General features: G+C 40.8%; 1 protein-coding gene across 1 annotated transcript in view; it reads right to left on the minus strand.

Moving 5' to 3' along the window:
- Positions 1-21,584, minus strand: part of cachd1 (cache domain containing 1) — a 92,834-nt gene that overhangs the window by 41,667 nt on the left and 29,583 nt on the right. The window contains exons 2-3 of the mRNA XM_042417329.1: positions 16,048-16,110; positions 6,928-7,076 (exon numbers count right to left, since the gene is read on the minus strand). Of these exons, the coding sequence (XP_042273263.1) occupies positions 6,928-7,076; positions 16,048-16,110 (212 nt within the window). The remainder of the gene's footprint in view (positions 1-6,927; positions 7,077-16,047; positions 16,111-21,584) is intronic.

Genomic DNA, 21,584 nt, shown 5'->3' on the forward strand with positions numbered 1-21,584 from the left:
TTAATAATGTATTGTAGGAATGCTTGCTTGATTACCATACCTCCTGAAAGGGGAATGTTCTCTATGCGGTAATTAGCAATAATCCTGAAGACACGTCAAGGGTTAGATAGCACCAGTAATGGACCTGTTATTGTCCATAAGAATCCCTTTAATTTATTGATGGGTTTTTTTTTTTTAAATTTTCACTGAAACTAAACATTTTTTCCCTGTTTTAACTCTGAATTATACTGAAATAAACAATACATCAGTTCTAGAGACACTGGAGATAAAAACACAAAGTCATGTGTCATGAAGCACAGAGTGAAACAGGCCGACACTTCTAAATAAGGCTGCACCTGTCATGTTCAACAGTTACAAGCCATCCACTGTTTATAAAATCCATTATATTAAGCTGTACCCTGCTGAAGAAACCATGTATATCTACAGAAGAGGCAATCATATGCCATTCAAACAACCTAGTGAGTACAATTACCTTGAAGAGGCTTGCCGCTGTGCGAGCTCCAACATCAAGAGTAATACCATTTCTAATGTGTTTGCAATCCCTCAGTGAATAGTAGCAGTAAAGCTGGAAACACACTAGCTGTAGAATCAAGAGTGCTCAAAGAAAGGCCTTTCTAGCTTTCACATTATCCAAACAGATTTGATTGTGGTATCAATATGCAGAATGGAGGGTGGAATCTTGTTTGGTGTCCAGCAGCTTTTGGGCATCTGGGGCTCTAAATGGTAAGTGCTCTCACAAGAAGCGAGACACTGGAGAAAAGCTTCTAGTGGATTTTAAATGCATTAAACTGAGAGGTGTTTCTAATATGATGCCAACCTCATGCATGTTAATGGGGATGGACAAAGTTTCAGCAGCACCTTTTAAAATACTGCAATCCAAAACACCATCGCCATTAACTAGGCCTCAAAAATATTGGGATACATTGAGAACAAAAAAAATTGAGCTGGTAAACTTATTGTGTTTTACCATTGATTTGGTTTCTTTTAACACAGAAAAAATAGGGCCACACAATGCATCACTAAAAATCCACGTGAGAATGTTCAGTCTGTTCATTGGTTAGTTGTGTCTGGGCCAGGAGCAAGAACATAAATACAGGAAAAAGGTCCTGAAAAAGTTCCTCAGCACTAGTCCAGGTTGACTCTCTGGCTAACTGCTAACAACTGTTGAGCTTGCTCATCCACATCCCAGTATGCAAGCCGTTTAACTCAAAGAGTACGCCTAGTAGTTGGGTTGGATCGAGGTTGGATCCTGCTGCAAAAAAGTTATCTTGGTGTTTGGGAATGCACCAAGATAACCTCTTGAACTGGTCTCAATATGGTGGTTTTGGTTCACATCTGAGAACGATTGCTGTGTTCAGATCTGCCCAAATGAATCATACCAAGAGGGAAAACGAACTGCAGTTCAACATAACTAGACAAGGCAAGTTTGAAAAACACACTTATCACACCTACTAGGGAGAGTAAAGGAGGATAAACTAGGATCAATCTGGAGGTGTCATCAAGGATGGAGAGCAGAGTAGGCCAACGGAGCTAGTGCCCTGGGGCTTCTGACCAGATGGGGCTTCTGCCCTGCATGGCCAGAGGGTGAGGCCCCTTTTGGCATCACACCTCTGATGTGTGTAAGCACAATTAAAAAACTGTGAAGAAATACGACAATGTGAAGTAAGGAATTCTGGTTTCTCTTCGTGGGTTGCAGACTGCATATGTGAGAACACAAGCATGATGGAATGACTGTTTTTTCTACTTGTCCACTAATCGGTCTTTAGAGCATTGGCGGACTAAGAATGTTTTACTCCATTACTTATTTTTATGGGGAATGATGTAAATATTACTATTTTCTCATGACTCGCAATGATGTCATTTCAATGGCATCCCAATAATATTCACATTTAGGCTCTGGTTTCAGTAAGAAGTAGAATTGAGGAGGTCTTACTACATAACTGTGTTCATATGCTGAGGGACGGTAATATAGTGGAAATTGTTTACTGGTATTATTCTTTGGGTTAAACCCAATAACTGATGCAGTGAATATTATTCAGAATGTGGACCTGACTTTTTACACATGTTGCATTGGAAAGTAAACCAAGCACTATTGTGTGGAAAAAATAAATATTATGTGCTTCTTTATATATAACCAATGAAATATGGGTTTGGTTGTATTGCTGAGTGGAAATACTGATATTATATAAATCAAGTTTGAATGGGTCTAATAGCAGAAACAGACTAGGTAGTGGTGGGGACCTCCTAAGACACTGGGCCCAAAGACCTCCGCACTGCTTCATCGGCCTTTGATATCAACGGAGGAGGGGAGGAAGGAAAGAAAAAATTGGAAGGATCGGTGGGAAAGGAGTAGATCAAGAAGGGGAAACAGAGAGGATGTTGAGAATATTAAATAAACTAGTGTAGGAAAGGGAGTGAAAAGTTTAAGGGAGGCAAGGACAGAAGAACAAAGAGAAGGAGAGTGAGGGAGGAAAGAGGAAGAGGTTGACATTAACAGAGGCATGTGGAGAGGGAAAAAAAAAGTTCTGATAGTTGCCCAGCATTGACATCTGTTAAGGTCACTTAAACAAACCCCCTCCCAACCTGCCTGGTATTTTGCCATCTCCTTCTCTAATATGCAAATAGAGGTATCATCATCCTGCTGATTGAGCAACCAGATGATAAGCTTGATCTGAAGCTATCTCTGAGTAACTGCTCACTGGTGCCACATATACTCTTGATCTGGACTGTAAATCTGCCAATTGCTCAGATGGTGAGAATTCTTCTTTAGAAACATGAGCTCTGATTAGCTCTATGGTATCTTTCATCTTAATGTTTAATTTATGAGTGAAGATACTGCAAATTCCTGGAGCAATATCATCCTTCATATGATGTTCCTACATATTGTATGGCAATACTTTGATCACTAGAGTAAGATAGGAATGTGTTGTGTTCAGCAACAGGTTATTTTGGTTATTTTGTCAGTAGGGAACAAAGCAAAAACAAGGGTGCAACACAACATAGTACTTAAAAGATGAATAATTATATATTTTATTTATAGAGCACTATACAAGATACTCAAAGATGCTTTTAGCTGAGCAACCTGCATTTTATGCTTTAAATATTATTTTCTGTGCTATGAGTAGAAGCCACTTTACATAGCCAACAAATAAACTGTCACAAAACTTAAACATTGTTCTAAAACCATATAAGAAACTCATGCCAAAAAACACAAGTATTTTATGTTGATGGTGTTGGAAAGTCAAATCTTGATTCATGAATATCTTTTAAATACAAGAAAGATTGCAAAAAGTGTTTCCTTACATTGTTTTGGACACTGTAGTCAAGGTAGGACTTGTAAAAAAAAAAAATCGGTATGCATTTTTTGTGAATACAGGTGCTATTTGTAAGCCAAGGGTAAAACACCAAGCTTTACACAGAGGTAAAGAGGTTTATCATACTGCCAGTTAAACACTGACATGTGCATGCCTGCAGGCAGCTGGGAAAGGCCCTGTCATCTTTAGGGACACATTTTCTTTCTTTCTTTCTTTCTTTTGTCCGAGGCAACCATAATGGTCACACATTCTGATTTTGGTTTCTACAATTTCTATTTTGGAGATACAGTTGTTTGCTTGTGTCTACACCAGACTGTTCAGGATCACATGAGTAACATTTTCCTTGCACTGTCAGTTTAAAGCTTATCTCTAAATCTACTGATGAAATGAAACCACTAAGTGCCGCCTGGGCTGCTTCCAAGCACACTTCTCACTTTTACAACTGCAGATCAGTGAAACTGTTGAAATGAGGACCTGGAGATCACATGTTAAAAATATAAACATATGGACACTCATGCACACACACACTAACTGTACAAGACACATTCATTTGCTATTTTCAGGTACAGGCTGTCGTTGAGACCCAGCAGTGATTAAAGCATACCACCGGGTGCTAAGCACTGCCCTCGGTGGCCTTCCTGCGAAATTATAGCCTGCTAGCTTGACGGCTAACAGACATGGACACCCTGTGAACCACCTGATCCCCTCTAAACTGGATGACCTGACCGAGACCCCAAGAAGCAGCTGATGTCTGAGCCTGATGAAGGACACTCTGAACTATACTACAGAGAGTTTAAGTCCTACCCGGATTCTGGGCTAGCTCCTGTTCAATCAACTGCATTGCACATACCATAGACGTTTACTTGCCAACATGAATCAGTAGTTTTCTTTGTTTCTATATTCTAAGGTAAATAGGTAAAGTAACAGTGTGACTGTTTAGGAAATATGCTTTCACTGTCTTGCTGAGAATTAGATGAGAAGATGATACCACTCTCATGAGAACTGAATTTGGAGCTGGAGCCAGGGGGGGATTAGCTTAGCTCAGCATAAAGACTGGAAGCAGGCAGAAACAGCCAGACTGAAAAGGTTTCATAAAGGTGCAGTGACTTTCTGGAGTCTCTGCTGGTTGTCTTACACTTGGTGAATGTACGCCAAGAGTTAGAGGTGTTGGTATACATGTATTTGAACTTTGGACAGAGCAAGGCTAGCGTTTTCCTCCTGCTTAACGTCTTTATGCTAAGCGAAGCTAATTGCCTCTTTGCTCTGGCTCCACCGACAACAGAGTAGCATCAATCTTCTCTTCCAACTCTTGGCATAAAATGAATCAGCATATGGGAAACTTTTTTTTAAATTTTGTTAAAATTCAACAAATACAGCCACTATGAGTCTTTAAATACAATATTAAATAAAAAAATAGAAAAGATGCTTTAGCTAGATTCCCTCAAGCAGAGTGTTCAGGAAGGGAGAGTAAAATTATTCTACTCGTTCCTAAAGTATCTCACGATCCTGCATAAACCCCCCAAAAATGAAAGCGAGGAAGGTATGTGCCTTTTTCCATCCCTGAGGAAGATCCTTTGAAGTTCAGGGATCTATCAGACTCAGTTTTGGTATGTCCAACCCCCCCTCCAAAACCCATACGACTCCTCCTGCATCATTCCATCCTTTCTATCCGGGTCTTATATAATCTTTTTGCAGCAAATTTTTTGTCTTGACTGTCTCTCAGAGCCGTAAATCCATGGCTTTAGACTGCACATGTCGAGACATAAATACAGCGCGTTTACATGTGAACAAGTGTTGCATGTATGTTTGGCTACAGGTGGCCAGTGGCCCTGAGCCAGGCGGCCTCCCCTCTGCAGGACTGAGGGAAAGACAGGTGACCTTGCAGCCTGTGAAGTCTGCAGTGCAGAAACTTCAGAGAGTAATAACTGGTTGCATCGGCTGATAAAGGGTGAGGGAGATAGGCAGAAATGGAGAGAGAGAGAGGGATGAAGGGTAGAGACAGCTGCTGCTCTGTAGATTAAACTGAAAGCAGCTCTCCCCCTCTTTCTCTGAGCTTTGCTTTGAACTGTTTTTGCCTGCTGGAATTGGTGATTGGCTGAAAAGCTGGGTCTACACTAGGCTGGGGCAATTTTAAACTCTCTCAGCACCATACTTAAAATCTGACATATTCAGTCTCACACCCAGTTTGATGGAAACAGACTAACACTCTTGTCATGTCGGAACCCTTTTCACAAAGCCCCATTGCTTATTTTGGTGCCCAAACTATTTTTTAAGAAACACAATGAAGACTAATCCTTTTCTGACAGTGCTATTAACCGTATACTGAAATTGAAATGTGTGTCATTTTGTCATTAAAGGGGATATATTATGCACATTTTAAAGGTCTATATTTTTTTCTGGGGCTCTGCTGGAATATATTTGCATGATTCACAGTTCAAAAAACTCCTTATTTATCTTACACTGGCCCTTTACGCAGCCCCTCAGTTCAGCCTCTGTCTGAAACAGGCCATTTTAGCTCCTGTCTCTTTAAGCCCCCCCTCCCTATTCTGATTGGCCAGCTCTTGGAAGCTGCCCCTCGGCAGACATCCGCAGGCTGTGGAGGCTACATCAACAAACAATACATCAATATGCAACAAACTATAGTGGTAGGATTTCGCTACTTTTTCCTTGTTCTTTACTTCTCAAATACATCCATACATATTTGAGCCAGAATCCAATCTGAAATATGAGAGTGGACAATATAAACAACACCTGGAAAACCCCTAGCAACCAAGGCTACGGAACAGACAGCCTTTTATGGGCATGTGTGACTATCTGATGTCAACTTATCTGCAAGATAGAAAAAAAACGTTGCAAATGAAGTGTTTAGAGTAGGCTGACGTCCTTTCTTTCGACTTGGAGGCAGCATTTCTATACATTAACCTCAAGTTTTGGAACTTTGATCATGTTTAGCATAGACATACGACATCTTAACAGTATATAAATAACAGAAAACCAGAAAATCATAATATGTCCCCTTTAATAACAATGGAGTTTTTGTTGCAAAATGATTTGAAGTTTTGAAATGCTGAAGGAGGCACTTCCAATACAGCAATGAAATCTCCAGCCTTTTAAAAAAAAACTTCATTACCCAAGAGTCCCCATATCTCACTGCCTTCCTGGGCCTCCAAGTACCATAAAACTTTTTATTGTCAAGGTACACTGCAGAAAAACAACAACTGGTACATCTACCGACTGCCTGAAAAGGTTCTGAAACGAGGGCTGCCAAGTATCAGAGAGTGCCAGTACTCCTCAAGGCTGTAAATGATGTGTTTTATACATGGCTATTACTAATCTAAAACATGTTTAAACAAGGGGAGTGATGGGGATTTGTGTGTGTGTGTGTGTGTGTGTGTGTGTGTGTGCAGTCGGAGCATGAAGTAATGTATAGAAAGCTGTGTGCAGGTGCTAACAGTGGGAGGTAGGTTTACAGAGAATGAACCTCCTGCAGAGATTTTTGAGTGAGTGAAAGAGTATACAGCGTATGAGAGAGGAAGAAAAGTCTGTCTTTGTGTGTGTGTGTGTGTGTGTGTGTGTGTGTGTGTGTGTGTGTGTTAAAGAGAAGGTTACTCACTCCATCATAGATGCTGGTATGGAGCAGCAGTCCTGTATTGCTGTGAGTGGAGAAGTGAGGTGGGCGGTGTATGACGCCTCCACTACTTGTTTGTTCCTGGTCACCACATCCAGGTAGCGGTTGAACTTCTCCCGAATCTTCTTGGCCAACTACACAAAGGAAAAGCAGAAAATGTTAAGATAATTACTAGTGTAGTATCTCATTAAAAGGATGGGTTCACAATTTTTCTGTCATAAAACAATAATCAGTTGTCAAAATTAACACGTTTTTCTTGTTGTAATCATTCCTCCTGTTCATACCGACCATTAGAAGATACCTTCATAATGCACCTTCACTCTAAGTGATGGGGGACAAAATCCACAGCTCTCCATCTGTGCAAAAATATATTCAAAAGTTTATTTGAAGATAATACGAGGCTCCGAATCAAGTCAGTATCTTTCAAAGTGACTGTCTTTTTAGTGCCAAATTCCCTCTTTTTGTTCCAATCCTTTTTGTTCCAATGCAGCTGAACAGGAAAACACTGTCCATCGGGACAAGAAGAGGGAATTTTTTTTTACTAAAAAGACTATCTGTGGAAGATATCCACTCTGTGCGACTCACTCAGACAGCTGAAGCTTCATATTATCTTGAGGTAAACTTTTGAATACATTTTTGCTCAAACCGAGGGCTGTAGATTCTGTCCCCCATCACTTACATTGAAACGCATTTGGAGTGGATCTTCTGATGGTCAGCATGAACAAGATGAATGACTACAGCAAGCAAAACCTCTTTCAGTGTTCATTTAGGTAACTGACTGATCGTTTTAAGAAAAATTGTGAACCTGTCCTTTAAGGCTTTACACATGTATGCACATACATGGGCAGATCTGTACTGATTCTTTAGTAAGTCTGCTTAGACACAACTCATTTGGTGTTAACACCTCTTAAAAAGTATTGGTTACAAAGTTTGTTGCTACATTAATAGTACATGTTGGTGGGAATGATCTGACCCTGGAGAATACCAGAAGTCCACACCACCCTTGCAACTTCAATGTGTTTCTGCAGTAAAATATTGCAGTCAAGGGGGGATCAATTTTTAATCAAATCAAAGTCAAAACACTCACACAATGGCGTTTACAGAAATGTTATAGTATTTTCACTGTGTATTTGGTGCCATTTCTACATGTCATAACAGTTTGACTTCAAGCATTTTCATCCATTCACCCTTATTCCTTACTTCCTCTCAATGTTAACTTATTACAGTGGGTTTTATGCGTGTAACTACAGCTGAATATTCTATTATAACTTAATAGCTTTTTCTGTCTTCCTCTCTCATTGTACTGTATCTTATTTGCTGCTTACTCAATGTGTTTCCATTTTTCTCTCATTATTTTCCTTTTTTTCATAAATCTCATGTTTTTTGTTTTTTTCTTCCACTTCACAAATGTGTCTCTTTCCATCTTTTTGCTGCTTTGTTATCAAACAAACAAGCTTCCTTTCATTGTGACTTATCCTTTCCTCTCTGTCTTCAATTTTTGAATATAAACTGCACGATTGAATTTTGAATATAAACTGTGCTATTGAATACAAACCGACTTCTAAATTTAGCCTCCTTTCAGCAACAATCTTATCATATCAATCATATCTTAAGGCAACACCGTACTTTCAATGTCCCCAGGTTGCCATAAACTTTACATTACAAACATCAACCTACATCATTATAATTTTACCCATGATTGTATTTGCAATTTCTCAGTTTAGCAAGAATATGGCAACTCTGGTAGGGGGTGTGTCTGTACACTGATACACAGACAAGTGTCAACATAAACTGTGACAATGACTCATCAGTGCTAATGTGTCCACACAGTCAGTCAGCTCTGTGTGAATATCTACATCAGCATCCGTTCATACACACAATTTAATATTCACGAATGAAGCTGAGCAACATCAAAGATGCCCAGAACTCAAGCTGCTCTGTAAGTGAGAAAATCCATCACTGTTGAAAGCGGAGCAGAATGATGGATGTCTGAGGCTCAAGAACACAAACCTCTCTTCACTTCCACACAGCACGCCCTTTATCATTTAATGAGAAAATCCACCCTAAAATACAACATAATATGGAGCCGAGCACGACTAATGAGCTGAGGCATTGTTGATATCCGTGGTTAAGAACTACCACAATCAAACTGTTTTTTCTGTTATAACATGTCAGCTCTTATATTAACACACTCCATTCTACCACTTGTTCTCTCATTGATGTATACAACAGTACTATTTGTGAGTACGCTGCACAATCCACATTTTAAATATACTATCAACTATTGGTCATTATCATGAGGAACTGTTTCTCTGCATTCATTTCATTTAAAAAGATTGAATTCTTGGTGTGTATTTTCTCCTTTAAAAAAAAGGCATGAAAACCAGGAAGCAGGAAGGAGAAAATTGTGTTTCTAAGCAAAGGAAAAACAGCTAATTCAATCACTGTTCACTCGGGCCCTTAAAGCAGGCCCCTGGACATGCATACATTATACTCTCCCTCTCTTTCTCTGAAGGACAAGGTTCTGGTTGAACACACACACACACACACACACACACACACACACATACATCACAGTGCTCTTTTAAAATGGGGTTCCAGCTCCTTTGGGGGAAACTAATAACCAGCGCCGCAGCAGCCTCCAGGGGGACATTAATAACCAGCAACACCAGCAGCTCTTCACAACAGGTTCCACCTCTTGCTTTCTTTTTTGCCAAAATGTGATGTGAAATTGTGAGGGAGTCACATCCATTTAAGATGAATAATCACTTGTAGGTAATCTGTTACAGATTATCCTCTTAACTTGAAAGCTGTCACATGATCCACTGGATTACTCAAAATCTGTTGAGGAACTAATTGCTCGCAGTTACTTTTGGATTACCTTTTCATCTAAAATCTGTGAAATATTTAAGAACTGTGAATGATGTGTTGAACAGAGCTGTTATATTTTGAGACATTTATGTGTTTCACTTGAGGCTAAACTAACAAATTAAACTTAGTTCTGAAGTATGAAAAATGAAACAGACAATCTGACATTAACACCCACATGCAGCATTGGGCTAAGTGTGCATATTTGTGCACTTTTTGTATATACAACTGAGTGCAACAACATGATTGCCTTTAAGGAAGTGTGCACCATCACCCCCATGTGTACGTCCCGCTTTATGACAGGAGGCCTTTTACCTGCCGTAGGAGCCATTGCGTTTTTTGTGCACACATATACATTTTCAATGGAGATGCTCAAAACTGAAACTATGCCATCATGGCGCGCATTCGTCGCAACACGCCTGTTTTTTTCCAGGCACGTCCAAAGTGCACAGAGATGGAAAAGTCTCAACTTTTTCAAATGCAGCAGGTCATGTGACAAGAATGAACCAATCAGCTCCAAAGGACTCGCTTCATCCGTTCCGTCCGAGGACGTCACAACATCTGGTTGAAAGGTCAGCCAACGCCGGTTGCCAACCGCTGTTAAAAACCAAAAAGGACGGCAGGCGCAACAGCAGCTGGCGCTTTCCACGTGTTTTAGACACAACATCTGAATGGCCCCTTATGTGGCCATACCGCCTGGAGACGTGCTGGGACGACACTTCATGTGAACTAGTTTCTTTCAAGCATACCGCAGCCTGACACATTGTGAGGGAGCTGTGTTGTGGCTTCATACTGGCAAGTTGCAAAGTTAAGGATTTTTGTTATTTAAGAAAATTCTGCACATAACATAAAAGTTAGTTAGTTACACTTTACTTTAAACGATGTTGTTTTATTTGTTTGGCAGGTACCTTGAATGTACTATTATTCCTTAATTGTGACTTACGACCACAGTGGCCTCTGTCCAGCAAAGGGTGCATAAGTTTTTCGGGTGTAAACCAAAAAAACTTTATGACATTTGAAAAAAACACACTTAACCTTGTAGCACAATCAAGTTTTAGAGATACCTAAAGAATGATTAGAGGGAAAAGCATGTGCCTGAGCTGAAACTAGAGTTGCATTAAAGGGTCTGAATACAAAAAAAAAAAAAACATGTGCAGTGACAATAACACAAAAAGTGTAGAAAAACTGAATTGTTCTGAATGCTCTCCAAAGCCATTGTTGGTTATCTACTCAGCTGTGTTCAATATATAAAAAGGCTTATTTCCACAGTAACTGGACACCCTTTGTTCACATCCCATAATTACCGGTGCCTGCAAAAGGGCTATGATTCAAACCAGGAACAGGGAAATGTACCGCGACCCACTGACCGCTTGTACACCTAATCAGCCGGCCGCTATTCCTATTAGGGGTTTAACAGGGGCCTGAGGCACAACCCACAATTACTCCTACTCTACCACAAAGAACACACACACACACACACACACACACACACACACACACACACACACACACACACACACACACACACACACACACACACTCAACATATGCGCTCTCATACAAGAACATAAAGTTAAACACACAAACGCCCCCACACACAGTACTGTCCATGCATGGCAGCATGGCAATTAGCTGCAGTGGATTTCGTATTAAAAAAGGGGAAAATGGGCCAGTGTTCAGCTGAGGAGTGTTTCCATAGCTAGGGGGGGGAGGGCAAGAGACAGAGGGGGGGAAAGTAAGACTTGACTTTTAACAGAGTGACTTAAGAGAAACCAGAAACTTCTGCATGTCCAAGTTAAAGCAAAGGTTATACAGTCTGCCACAGTGCAGCTAAAGCCACCCGATTCCAACCTGCGCTCTACAGACGAACCACATTCTCTCCAAAACACAGGCATCCTCTCTCCTCACCCTGACTTATCCAATCAGCTTATAGAGTATGTGCAGCGCCCAGTGGGGTTGGTTCAGCCACAGATTGGAGTGGGTACAACGGGTGCACCCGGGTGAAGTCTCATGTTGAAGTTTTGAGGTTTGCCAGCCAGCCTTCAACCACATTCACTGGCAGCAGTGTTTATGGTGAGACCAACTCTTACTTTAGAGTGTAGGGTTGAGGTTAATATAAGGATGCGTATAAGAGAGGGACACATGCTGAGTTCTGCAGGACTGAGAAACTCGGAGTATGCAGTTGACAGGCACAGTAGAAATTTGACTGTACATGCAGTGCTTTCCCCTGGATACACTGATTACTTTATTCAATTTGTAAGCTTCCAGCAGGCTGAGAACTGGACTGGACACTCAATTAGAGAGGCAAATACCACTGAGACCTTTAAATCAAGACTAGAAAACTATCTCATTTCACTCGCCTACAGTTAAATAACTTTTTACTTTCCTTGGTATTGGTTTCTGTTCCGGCTTGGATTTTTAGTGTTATTTTATTGTACTGTTCATGTGTTACATCTATGTATCTGTAATGTGTACTACCTTCTTGTAAAGTGTACTGAGACTTACGTGATTTTGTGTACTACCCTCTTGTAAAGTGTACTGAGACTTACGTGATTTTGTGTACTACCTTCTTGTAAAGTGTACTGAGACTTACGTGATTTTGTGTACTACCTTCTTGTAAAGTGTACTGAGACTTACGTGATTTTGTGTACTACCTTCTTGTAAAGTGTACTGAGACTTACGTGATTTTACACTTAATATAAACTTACTCATATGTTGCTTCCAGTGATGGTCAATAGGTTTGTGTGTGTGTAATGAAATCATAGAAGTGTCATGGAAAGCACCACTTAGAAACATTGTAATAATACCAATATTAGAGGAATTCAGCAGTTTGGAAAAAGTTGTATTTCCAGACATTAAAATATTTTTTGGAAGCTACTAAAAATATGGCACACAATGACATGAATTATTACAGGTAAACACCACAGATTGTTTATTTGATATCAAACTGAGGCTGTGGATTGTTTTATATCAATACATTAACAAGAAAAACTGAAATGTATTTAGATTTATATGGCGAGATCAGAAATCACATAATAACTGCACTGCCGTGCTCAAAGTATCAGTGGTGTTATTATCTATAATTGACATCCTCACTTTAGGAGCAAATGTAATGAACTGAAAAAACTGTTGAACAAAACATGCCAGAATTGTAGACCTGATAATTTTTGACTATAATAGAACCATTCTGAGTTGTCCTTTTCCTTCCATTTCTTAAATGTCACCTTGTGAAAGGTGTGTATCTGCTTGGCCTGTGACTGACAGCCACAACTCTAATACACAAAGCCAGAGAGTGGTGAACTGCAGTACGGCTGTAACACTGTAACACCAAGTTTATATTAACTTGCTGTGTGTTTTAAGTATTGTTCAAACATTTGTTTAAACTTTATAGAAGTGAATAGCTGTTGAAGTGTGCATATACTGCTTAAGTGAGCATGTACGTGTGTGTTACACTTCAGTATCCAATGAGTTATATTATATCTCACAAATAGTTATGGATAGTCCTTTCTTCTAAGTTTTATGGTACACTAAGAGACTGATTTGTACTTTTCTCCTGCACTTTATTATGTTTATCTTAAAGACGACCAGGTGTTCACGAGCCAGAAAGCTCGCGCCGGATCATTTCTCCCATCATGCCTCATGTGAGCTGAGATCCCTGCAGCTGGCGAAGGATAAGCGGGTATAGATAATGGATGGAACTTTTTAAAAACAAAGCATTAAAGCTTTGATATTCCCTCTTCTGTGATTTGGGGAACTTTGATAACATGTTAAACCAAGTCACAATACCAGGTACCAACAATCCTTGTTAAGAATGTTAATATGATTGAAATTATATGTATATATGAAGTGCAGTATGATACGTTGAGCACTAAAAAGAACAGATCATGTATCATTTCTCAAGGCCAATGACCTAAAAGTAAAGTTCACATTATATTATATAGGTTTAAATAATAATAACTTGATAGTAGAAACTTGATCTGTTGATGGATCTGTTCATTGATTGTAGTAGCTATGTAAAGCCGGATACATTTTATTGAAACCTATAATGTTCCACATGTAGGGCACTTCTGCTTTGTTAACATAATGGAAGCAACTGCTAATGCATAGTGTTGTGCATTAAAAACATTAAACATAAGTAGCAGCCAGCAGTTTTAATTCATGATATCCACTTTTGCATATGTCGACCAGCAAAAACAAGTAGAATACACTCAACGACAGACAGGAACAGACTCAAAGTCAGAGACAGAGAGAGGGAGGGCCTGTGTCATTAGAGAGGGACAGATGTCTGTGTGTCTGAATAATGAATTTCCAGAAGAGAAACTCATCTGAGATGCCAGAGGCTCGTCTCTCTAACTCTTTGCCCTCTCTCCTTCCGCAGATCCACTTCTAATTGAGTCTTGCTTTGGCTCAGGGACGCAGCCCCTCTGCCCAGAACGAACAAGCGAGCCAACTATCTCAGGGCTGTCATCTGAATTAGCTGCCCGCCTGCCTCGGGAACATTATGGATTGAATGTATGGGCACTCTAGCAATTTTCTATATTTTTCTTGTTGTCAACAAATCTCATGTGCAGAGCCAAACCAACAATTTGATCCTACTTACAAGTATTCTAGGTGTATCCAAAGCCTGATATATTTCATTCCTCTGTGCCGTAGACCTCTGCTGTTGTCCAACAACTATTAAAAACACATCAGTGAGCCACACTGTTGCACTAGGTGACATGTTCCTTCATCACAAAGAGTTCTGGGCATGCTGGTTTGTTTAGAAACGGCTCCAAAGGGATTTGTTGACAGTAACAAAAAAAATATGGAGAATTGCCAGCCTTATCCTTGAGTTCAGACTGAAAACAGCCCTGCGTTAAAGCAGTACAAGAGGCTGCGGCGGTGGTGGTGGGGGCGTGTTGTTTAAGGTACAGGTGAGACAAGGAAATACGATCCAGGAAGTGGAGCTCGAGCTACAGATTCACGCATTTAAGTGCAGAATCGAAAACACTGTGCAGCAGTTTGGAACAGACAGGATTTTACAACTGTGGAAAGTTTTCACAGCGGCAACGGTTTTATCTTTCGTCGTGACGATTGCGAACGGTCAAATACGATGTTCGCGTTACAAAATAATCCACCAGGAATGTGCGCTTGCATGCACGTGATTGGCCAATGCAGTGCCTCGCTGGATGACGTTGGGTTGTGTTGCAGCAAAAGTTGAGTCTGGGTGAACTTTTTGCTGGGCCACCTGTGGGGGCACCCCTGCTGCATAACCACACTGCCCCCCATTCAAATGAATGAGATGTCTGCATCTACAACATTTAGAGTTGTGTGTATACCATTTTTGTTCAAGTTAGTTAAAAAAAAAAGCCTGTTGAAGAGAAGAAAAAGCAACGCTGCAAGGCCAATCCGAGCTGCTTCTGGAATAGTCAATACCTGCGAGGTGAGAGATACTATACACGCACTGACACAGATGGATACACTGGTGCACGCACACACACACACACACACAAACACGGTCACAGGAGAAATGCAAACAAAAATCAACCTGTCTGTTCTTGCTGGTGGCTGTTTACCAGTCTGGTGTTTACTGTCACTCTTCCAAGATCCCTGATGCATGAGTCCTAACACACACACACACACACACACACACCATGCCTACACACAATTATGTTTGGATACACTGGACACCAGAAATTCTGTGCGTAGTCTTTTCCAATCTCGGACCAACTGGCACTCATAAACTTTCGCTGGTGGATTCAGGGTCATTCTAAACAAAGCGGCCCTGCTGCTCTGTTCATTTCCAAGGAGATGCCATTCTATCCTTCAAGCCATCTTATTCTGTCTGACTGCAGCTCTGCGCTCATATTGTGAGCAGAGGGAGAAAGAGAGAGAGAGAGAGAGAGAGAGAGCACAGACGAGTAGAAAAACAGACAGAGAACTTCAAAGCCAATGAGACAGCAGCCATAGAATTTTAATAAACCCCCCCCCCCCCCCCCCCTCTCTCTTCCTCTGATGGCTAGTGTGTGTACATGTGTGTGTGTGTGTGTATTCATTGCTGCTGAATTGAACTCTACACAAGACCACAAACAGACACCATCCATGCCATATGCATGCACAAACAGGCACGTACACACGCTCTCACACACACACACACACACACACACACACACACACACACACACACACACACACACACACACACACACACACACACACACACACACACAGAGGAAAGGAGAAGCCTTTGTTACTCACCTGCTGCACTTCTGTCTCTCCGTTTGATGTCTTCTCGGTGTACACAAACGAGTTGAAAATCCTCTGCGGAGAGACAGAGAGGGAACGAAGCAGAGAGACAGAGAGGTTAGATCAGGAGGAATGTCGAATATTCGGATCCAATAACTAAAAAGCATCACCTGAGGAGGAGTATTGGCAGACTTCCTCTATAGAGACAGATTTTGGTGTCAGGTGTTGTCGAGCAGAGATTATTAACACGTAGGAATTACATCAACGTCTGGAAAAGTCTTTCAAATTTGCGAAAAGATGGTCAGGGATGTGCAAACTAATGCGTTATGATAACTTCTTGAATAGTTCAACCGCTCACACCTTGTCATGTACAGCGCCATGACGGCTCTACCTCACGTTTGTAAAGAATGGAGTCAAACCAAGACCATTCGTGGCACCGAGCCATTCATGCTTATTAAGCCTACCAGCTATAATGAAGCAGCCATCAGGGCTGAGTATTAAACTTTGAGTGTAGACCAAATTGTGTCCACTGCAATCAGAATGGAAAAAAATACCAAAAGATGGCACCTAACGCTTGGTGAGATTCTCAGTCTTTTGATTGATGATTTACATGAACATTTTTGTCAGTTTTACACTGTATTTTACTGAGCTTTTAATTTAGGGTTCCTACTATGGGTTTTTGTGTTTAGAGCCATTAACACTTTTGTTTCTGGGAAGTATGGTTTATTTTGTTTCATGGAAAAAACGATTTTATATTTACTCTCACCAAATAAAGGGTTCAAAAGAGTGTCATTTTTTACAGATTCCACCACAGTACCACAAAATACTTTCAGCACCCATGGTGAGAAATTTTAAATGACACCCTGCCCTGGTTGCTACAAAGCCAAAATATATACAAATATAATTAGCAACAGACTTCTTCAAACTGTAACTTTGCCCATCCCACTTGATCAGTTCCTGCCAGGGTAGTTCAATCTGGCACAGACACCAGCTATTTTGATGAGTTGAGGAAATGATGGTGCCGCCCTTGTTTGCACAATCTGCATTTATATTTTCCCTTGATAGCTCGTTGTGAAACTGTCTTATATATATATACAGACATAACAGTTAACTGTCCATCGCTTCTTTGTTCAACTTAAATGAAGGGTACATTATTGGCTTGAGACAGACATTATCAGTTTTAGTATGAAAGTGGACATCATATAAGCGCAACATCCTTGGTTTTCTGTCTGTATCTACGTCGTCACTTTCTAATAAAGGCAAAATGCCAAAAAAAAAGTAAAAAAAAGTGTCGTCCGGTCAAAGAATTTCTTTGGCTAACAAAGAAAGAACAAGACATGCAAGAGCCATACAAAACAGTCTGACTTCAGCACAAACAAGGGCTCAAAAACTTCATGTGCTCAATGTTAGGGGTTAACTTTTAGATTCAGAGAACTTCCAATATCGTACTGCAGGGAAAATATAATCTTTCCTGTTGAATAAAACTGGACAACTTAATGCAAAATACACTAGCAGCAAAAAGTTATAAAAAGTTAATAGCCATTTCTAATAACATATTTTGATTTGTTCAGCTACATTCCATTCAGGTGTCTCAGTGACAGGGCCTCGCTATACTTGTAACTGACTTGCTGGCACATCTAAATGGGACGAAGGCATCATTAATGTCATTAGTTACAACTGTGTTTCTCCTCCGAGTCGAAATGCGGTGAGACAGTTCTGTTAAGCTAGAAATATATAATCATCATAACAGAGCAGACTGGATATAAACTAAATGACTGATTGCTATTTCCAGCTTCCCAGTGTTGTGGGTGGTGTTGTTTTGACAATGCCTGACATCATATTGTGTAATTAACAACATCCAAACCGACTGCATGGAGTTAGCTGGAAAATGCTCCAAATTAGCGTCTTGATTTTAGATGCAAAGTGAAGACTTGTCTCTGCTCCGACAGGTGCATCTGGAGCATTTTTATATTACAAATCCATAGAGAAAGATAAACCTGATTACCTGCCAAAAACAACCAACCAATAGACCCAGACTGTACAGCCCTGTCATTTAAAAAAAAAGGTTTCTAGGTTGGCGAGGAATATGAATCACCTGTCTAAACCTGGTGGATAGTCATAACACAAATGGGGATTTTCATGAGCGTGAATCACAAGGTGATGTTAAATTTCCCCGTTCACCTTCCAGGCTAAAACATTCTAATAGACTTTGATTTATATTGTTAACTGAATAGGAAGCAGAGCGGCGCATTAAGGCATGGAGAAAATGAGTCCTGGTGTGACCTCAGCCTTAACACGTGCTCCGAGAGCCGCAGAAAAACATTTCAAGGGCTGTTTAAATATAGACCTTTTGACACACACACACACACACACACTTATAGAGATCGTCTCCTGATCTCCATCAACAAACATTCTCTTTCTCTTTCTTGTGTTACTTTACACGCACACACTTCCCAACACACATGCCAGCGATGTGCGGTAGCTGCAAACAGAGGAAAACTAATATTTGTTTGTGTAGAGGCAGCAGGTAGGCAGGTGTTCCACTGTAAGCTGCTCCACTGCACACAAAGCCTTAAATTGCCTCGTTCCACACTGCAACCATTTCCTGCCGCCTGTCCACACCTTTTGTTAGACACATTCCAGAAGGCACCAATTACCCAGAATGCACGACGTCCAACTAACCTGGAGCACATTCACTTTAGACCTTTATTTCCCAGCCAAAGCTACACCTTCCCACCTTTCAGTGGATCTTTGCAAAGCGTAACAAAATAAAGCGACTGTTTTACACAGTCCGACGGTTTAACAGTCCTATCGACATAGTTTCCCTAAACACCGACAGAACCTCACTCATTCAGGGATGCTTGGAAACATGTTTTCCAGCTCTTGCAAGGAAACATAAATTTATGAAACCACACACCGAAATCCCCTTCCCAATGCCCTCTTCTGGTCCGGTCAGCTTACCCTCCAGTAGTTTCATTATCTGAAAATCTGATTATGTCTGATGTGGTCTATGAAGCTGGCATAAACAAAAAACCAATTGCTAATTGTCAGCCTTCAACAGAAATGTTCAGATACAATCTGAACTGTCTTAAATGGAATCAGTAGATTTATTACAGCTGATTGTTTTTGTGCTTATTGCTTTCATTTTACAGAGACATGACTAACAGAAAAAGTGCTATACAAACAGTTTCATTATGTTACTATTACACACGCAGCTGCATATTTCTCTACTGAGTTATTTACAAAGTGTAAAACCAAGCCCAGACAGGCTACTGTTGTTCCACACCCTTCTTAGTGGGGGAAAAAAAGAAGGTCCAGGACGTGGAACTGTCAAATAAACACGAACAAGCACACACAAACAGAGCTGCTACTACTTAGTGGGAATCATGTGTTCTCAAAACACAACAAAACAAAAAGAGAGAGAAAATTGGTGGGAGAAATGCTTTTTTCCATTAAGCCAGTAATCCTGAAAAATTTGGGAACAAATCCTAAAGAGAGAGAAAACTCCTGTTGTTGATTAGCCACAGGTTAGCTGTCTTTCCCCCAGTGCCTCGAGTGTTTGTTGTTGGAGCTGCTTTGCGGTTTTCACAGCCATGAAGCAGCCGGGGAGGAATGCTTGCCTCTGAAACCTGAGAGCCCTGAGGTTGCCTGGGCCACCATGGGCCTGTGGCCTCCCCTGACCCATAATCAAACACTGACGTGTACACAGACACATACACACCGATACAGAAGCACGCACAGACGACTACAGTGTCAGCTGCGTACTTAAGACTTCCCTATACACCTTACTGTTTACCTCCTCTGGGTAGGGCAGGGAAATATGAAAAAATGGAAATGTCGAGGTGACAAAATTATTTAAATTGTCCGGTTCATGTGCAGCACACGAATGGGGAGTCAAACTGGAACTTTTCAGATGACATTATTGAATATTCTGGTAGAAATCTGACTATATACTGTATAACGAACATACATGTGTATATTCTCCATCTGTCCAACCCACAAGCGTAATGAGAAACAACCATATTTTCCCGAGCTATAGACACTCCGTCTTAATCAGCAACATTATGAACTCTTGGCCTCATTTATCAAGCTGCGGAGAAAACTGTTGTGTAGTATTAGCGTGTCGAGTGCACATACAGCAGCGATCCTTTTGGATGATAAATGAACCACAGATTCAAACAAGTCAGCATTGTTCTTTGAGGGATGCATTCAAAATGTGTTTTGTTTCTAATGCCAAGTCAAATGGAGCAATTTAAGATGCACTCTAAAGTTAGTTTGCACAAAACACAAGAGAGAGAGAGAGAGACTGGATCCAAAAAGGCAGCTTTCTCAACACTAAGCTCACGAGAAATGCATTCAAACTCCTGTCCCATTGATCACAGAGCACCAGCCTTTGTCTCATTAGGCCAGTTTTTAAATCCATCCACCTTGGGGTTAATCCCGACCACAGATGAGTGGTTCACAGGAATGGCTAAAACCTCGGTGGAAGCTGCAAACTGCAAGATAAAAAGATAAATACCAGAATTTGTGTTGTTTTATTCCTGTAGTATTTTGACAGGGTTGTTGTTTCTTATGGAGTTAATACACACATGCGGTTAATCCATGGGAACCAGTCGTATATATATGGCATCTTATTAATTGGGCCTGCCTCTTCAGCTCTTCTGTCAGGCTCTCTTGGGGATGCAATAAACTACCCCAAGAGGCTCTTCTCCTTTAAAGTGACTCTTTTGTTCTTTTTGCGTGGCACTGGATAAAAATCCAGACAGATGACTGACGATACCAGTCCAGAGACCGAGATTTTGAGAATCACCGATGTATGTTTTGAGGTGAAACAAAAAGGAGGAATGAGAGGTGATAGTGAGCAAAACAGAGATATATAAGAGATAATGTGAAGGAAAGAGGGAGCAGCCTGTGGAGAAGTGGAGGCGAGAGTGAGGGAGGAAGGAAGGAAGGAAGGGAGGAAGGAAGGAAGACGAGGCCAACTGCAGTTGTAGGGCTGAATAGGAAATACACCTATAACTAATTCACCCATCTTCAAAGGCTGGAGTAGAGCTGTGATGCACATTAATTTGGAATTGGACTGGAGAGCACTCTCTCTCTCACACACACACACACACACACACACACCTATTAATCCTGTCTTTGGGGCTTGTTGATCAGTGGTCCAACGGTTTATCCGTGAACACACCGGAGGGCAAAATGGGAGCATCACTTGGGTGGGGCACATCTCAAAATATGTGTGTGAGCGAGACGAAGTGTGACAATGTGCAGAATGTGAATCAAATGTGCCCTGTGCATAGGAAAACACGCACAGGCCTAATAAATGTGTGTCGCTCATTGACTGCTTATCAGTCACTACAGGCTTCTCATTGTAGGAAAATTCTGTTATGTGAACACACACACACACACACACACATTTGCCATCCACATTTGGCTGCAGTATAGATGTTTTGGAGCTGTAGGGCCTGAGAGATTGTTTTCCATACAACTGACAGATAAAAGCTTAAAGCCCAAGGGACAGTAACTGCTGCTTCCTCCATGCTGCTGGA

Source organism: Thunnus maccoyii, chromosome 7 (genome assembly GCF_910596095.1).
Source record: "Thunnus maccoyii chromosome 7, fThuMac1.1, whole genome shotgun sequence".
Classification (NCBI taxonomy): domain Eukaryota; kingdom Metazoa; phylum Chordata; class Actinopteri; order Scombriformes; family Scombridae; genus Thunnus; species Thunnus maccoyii.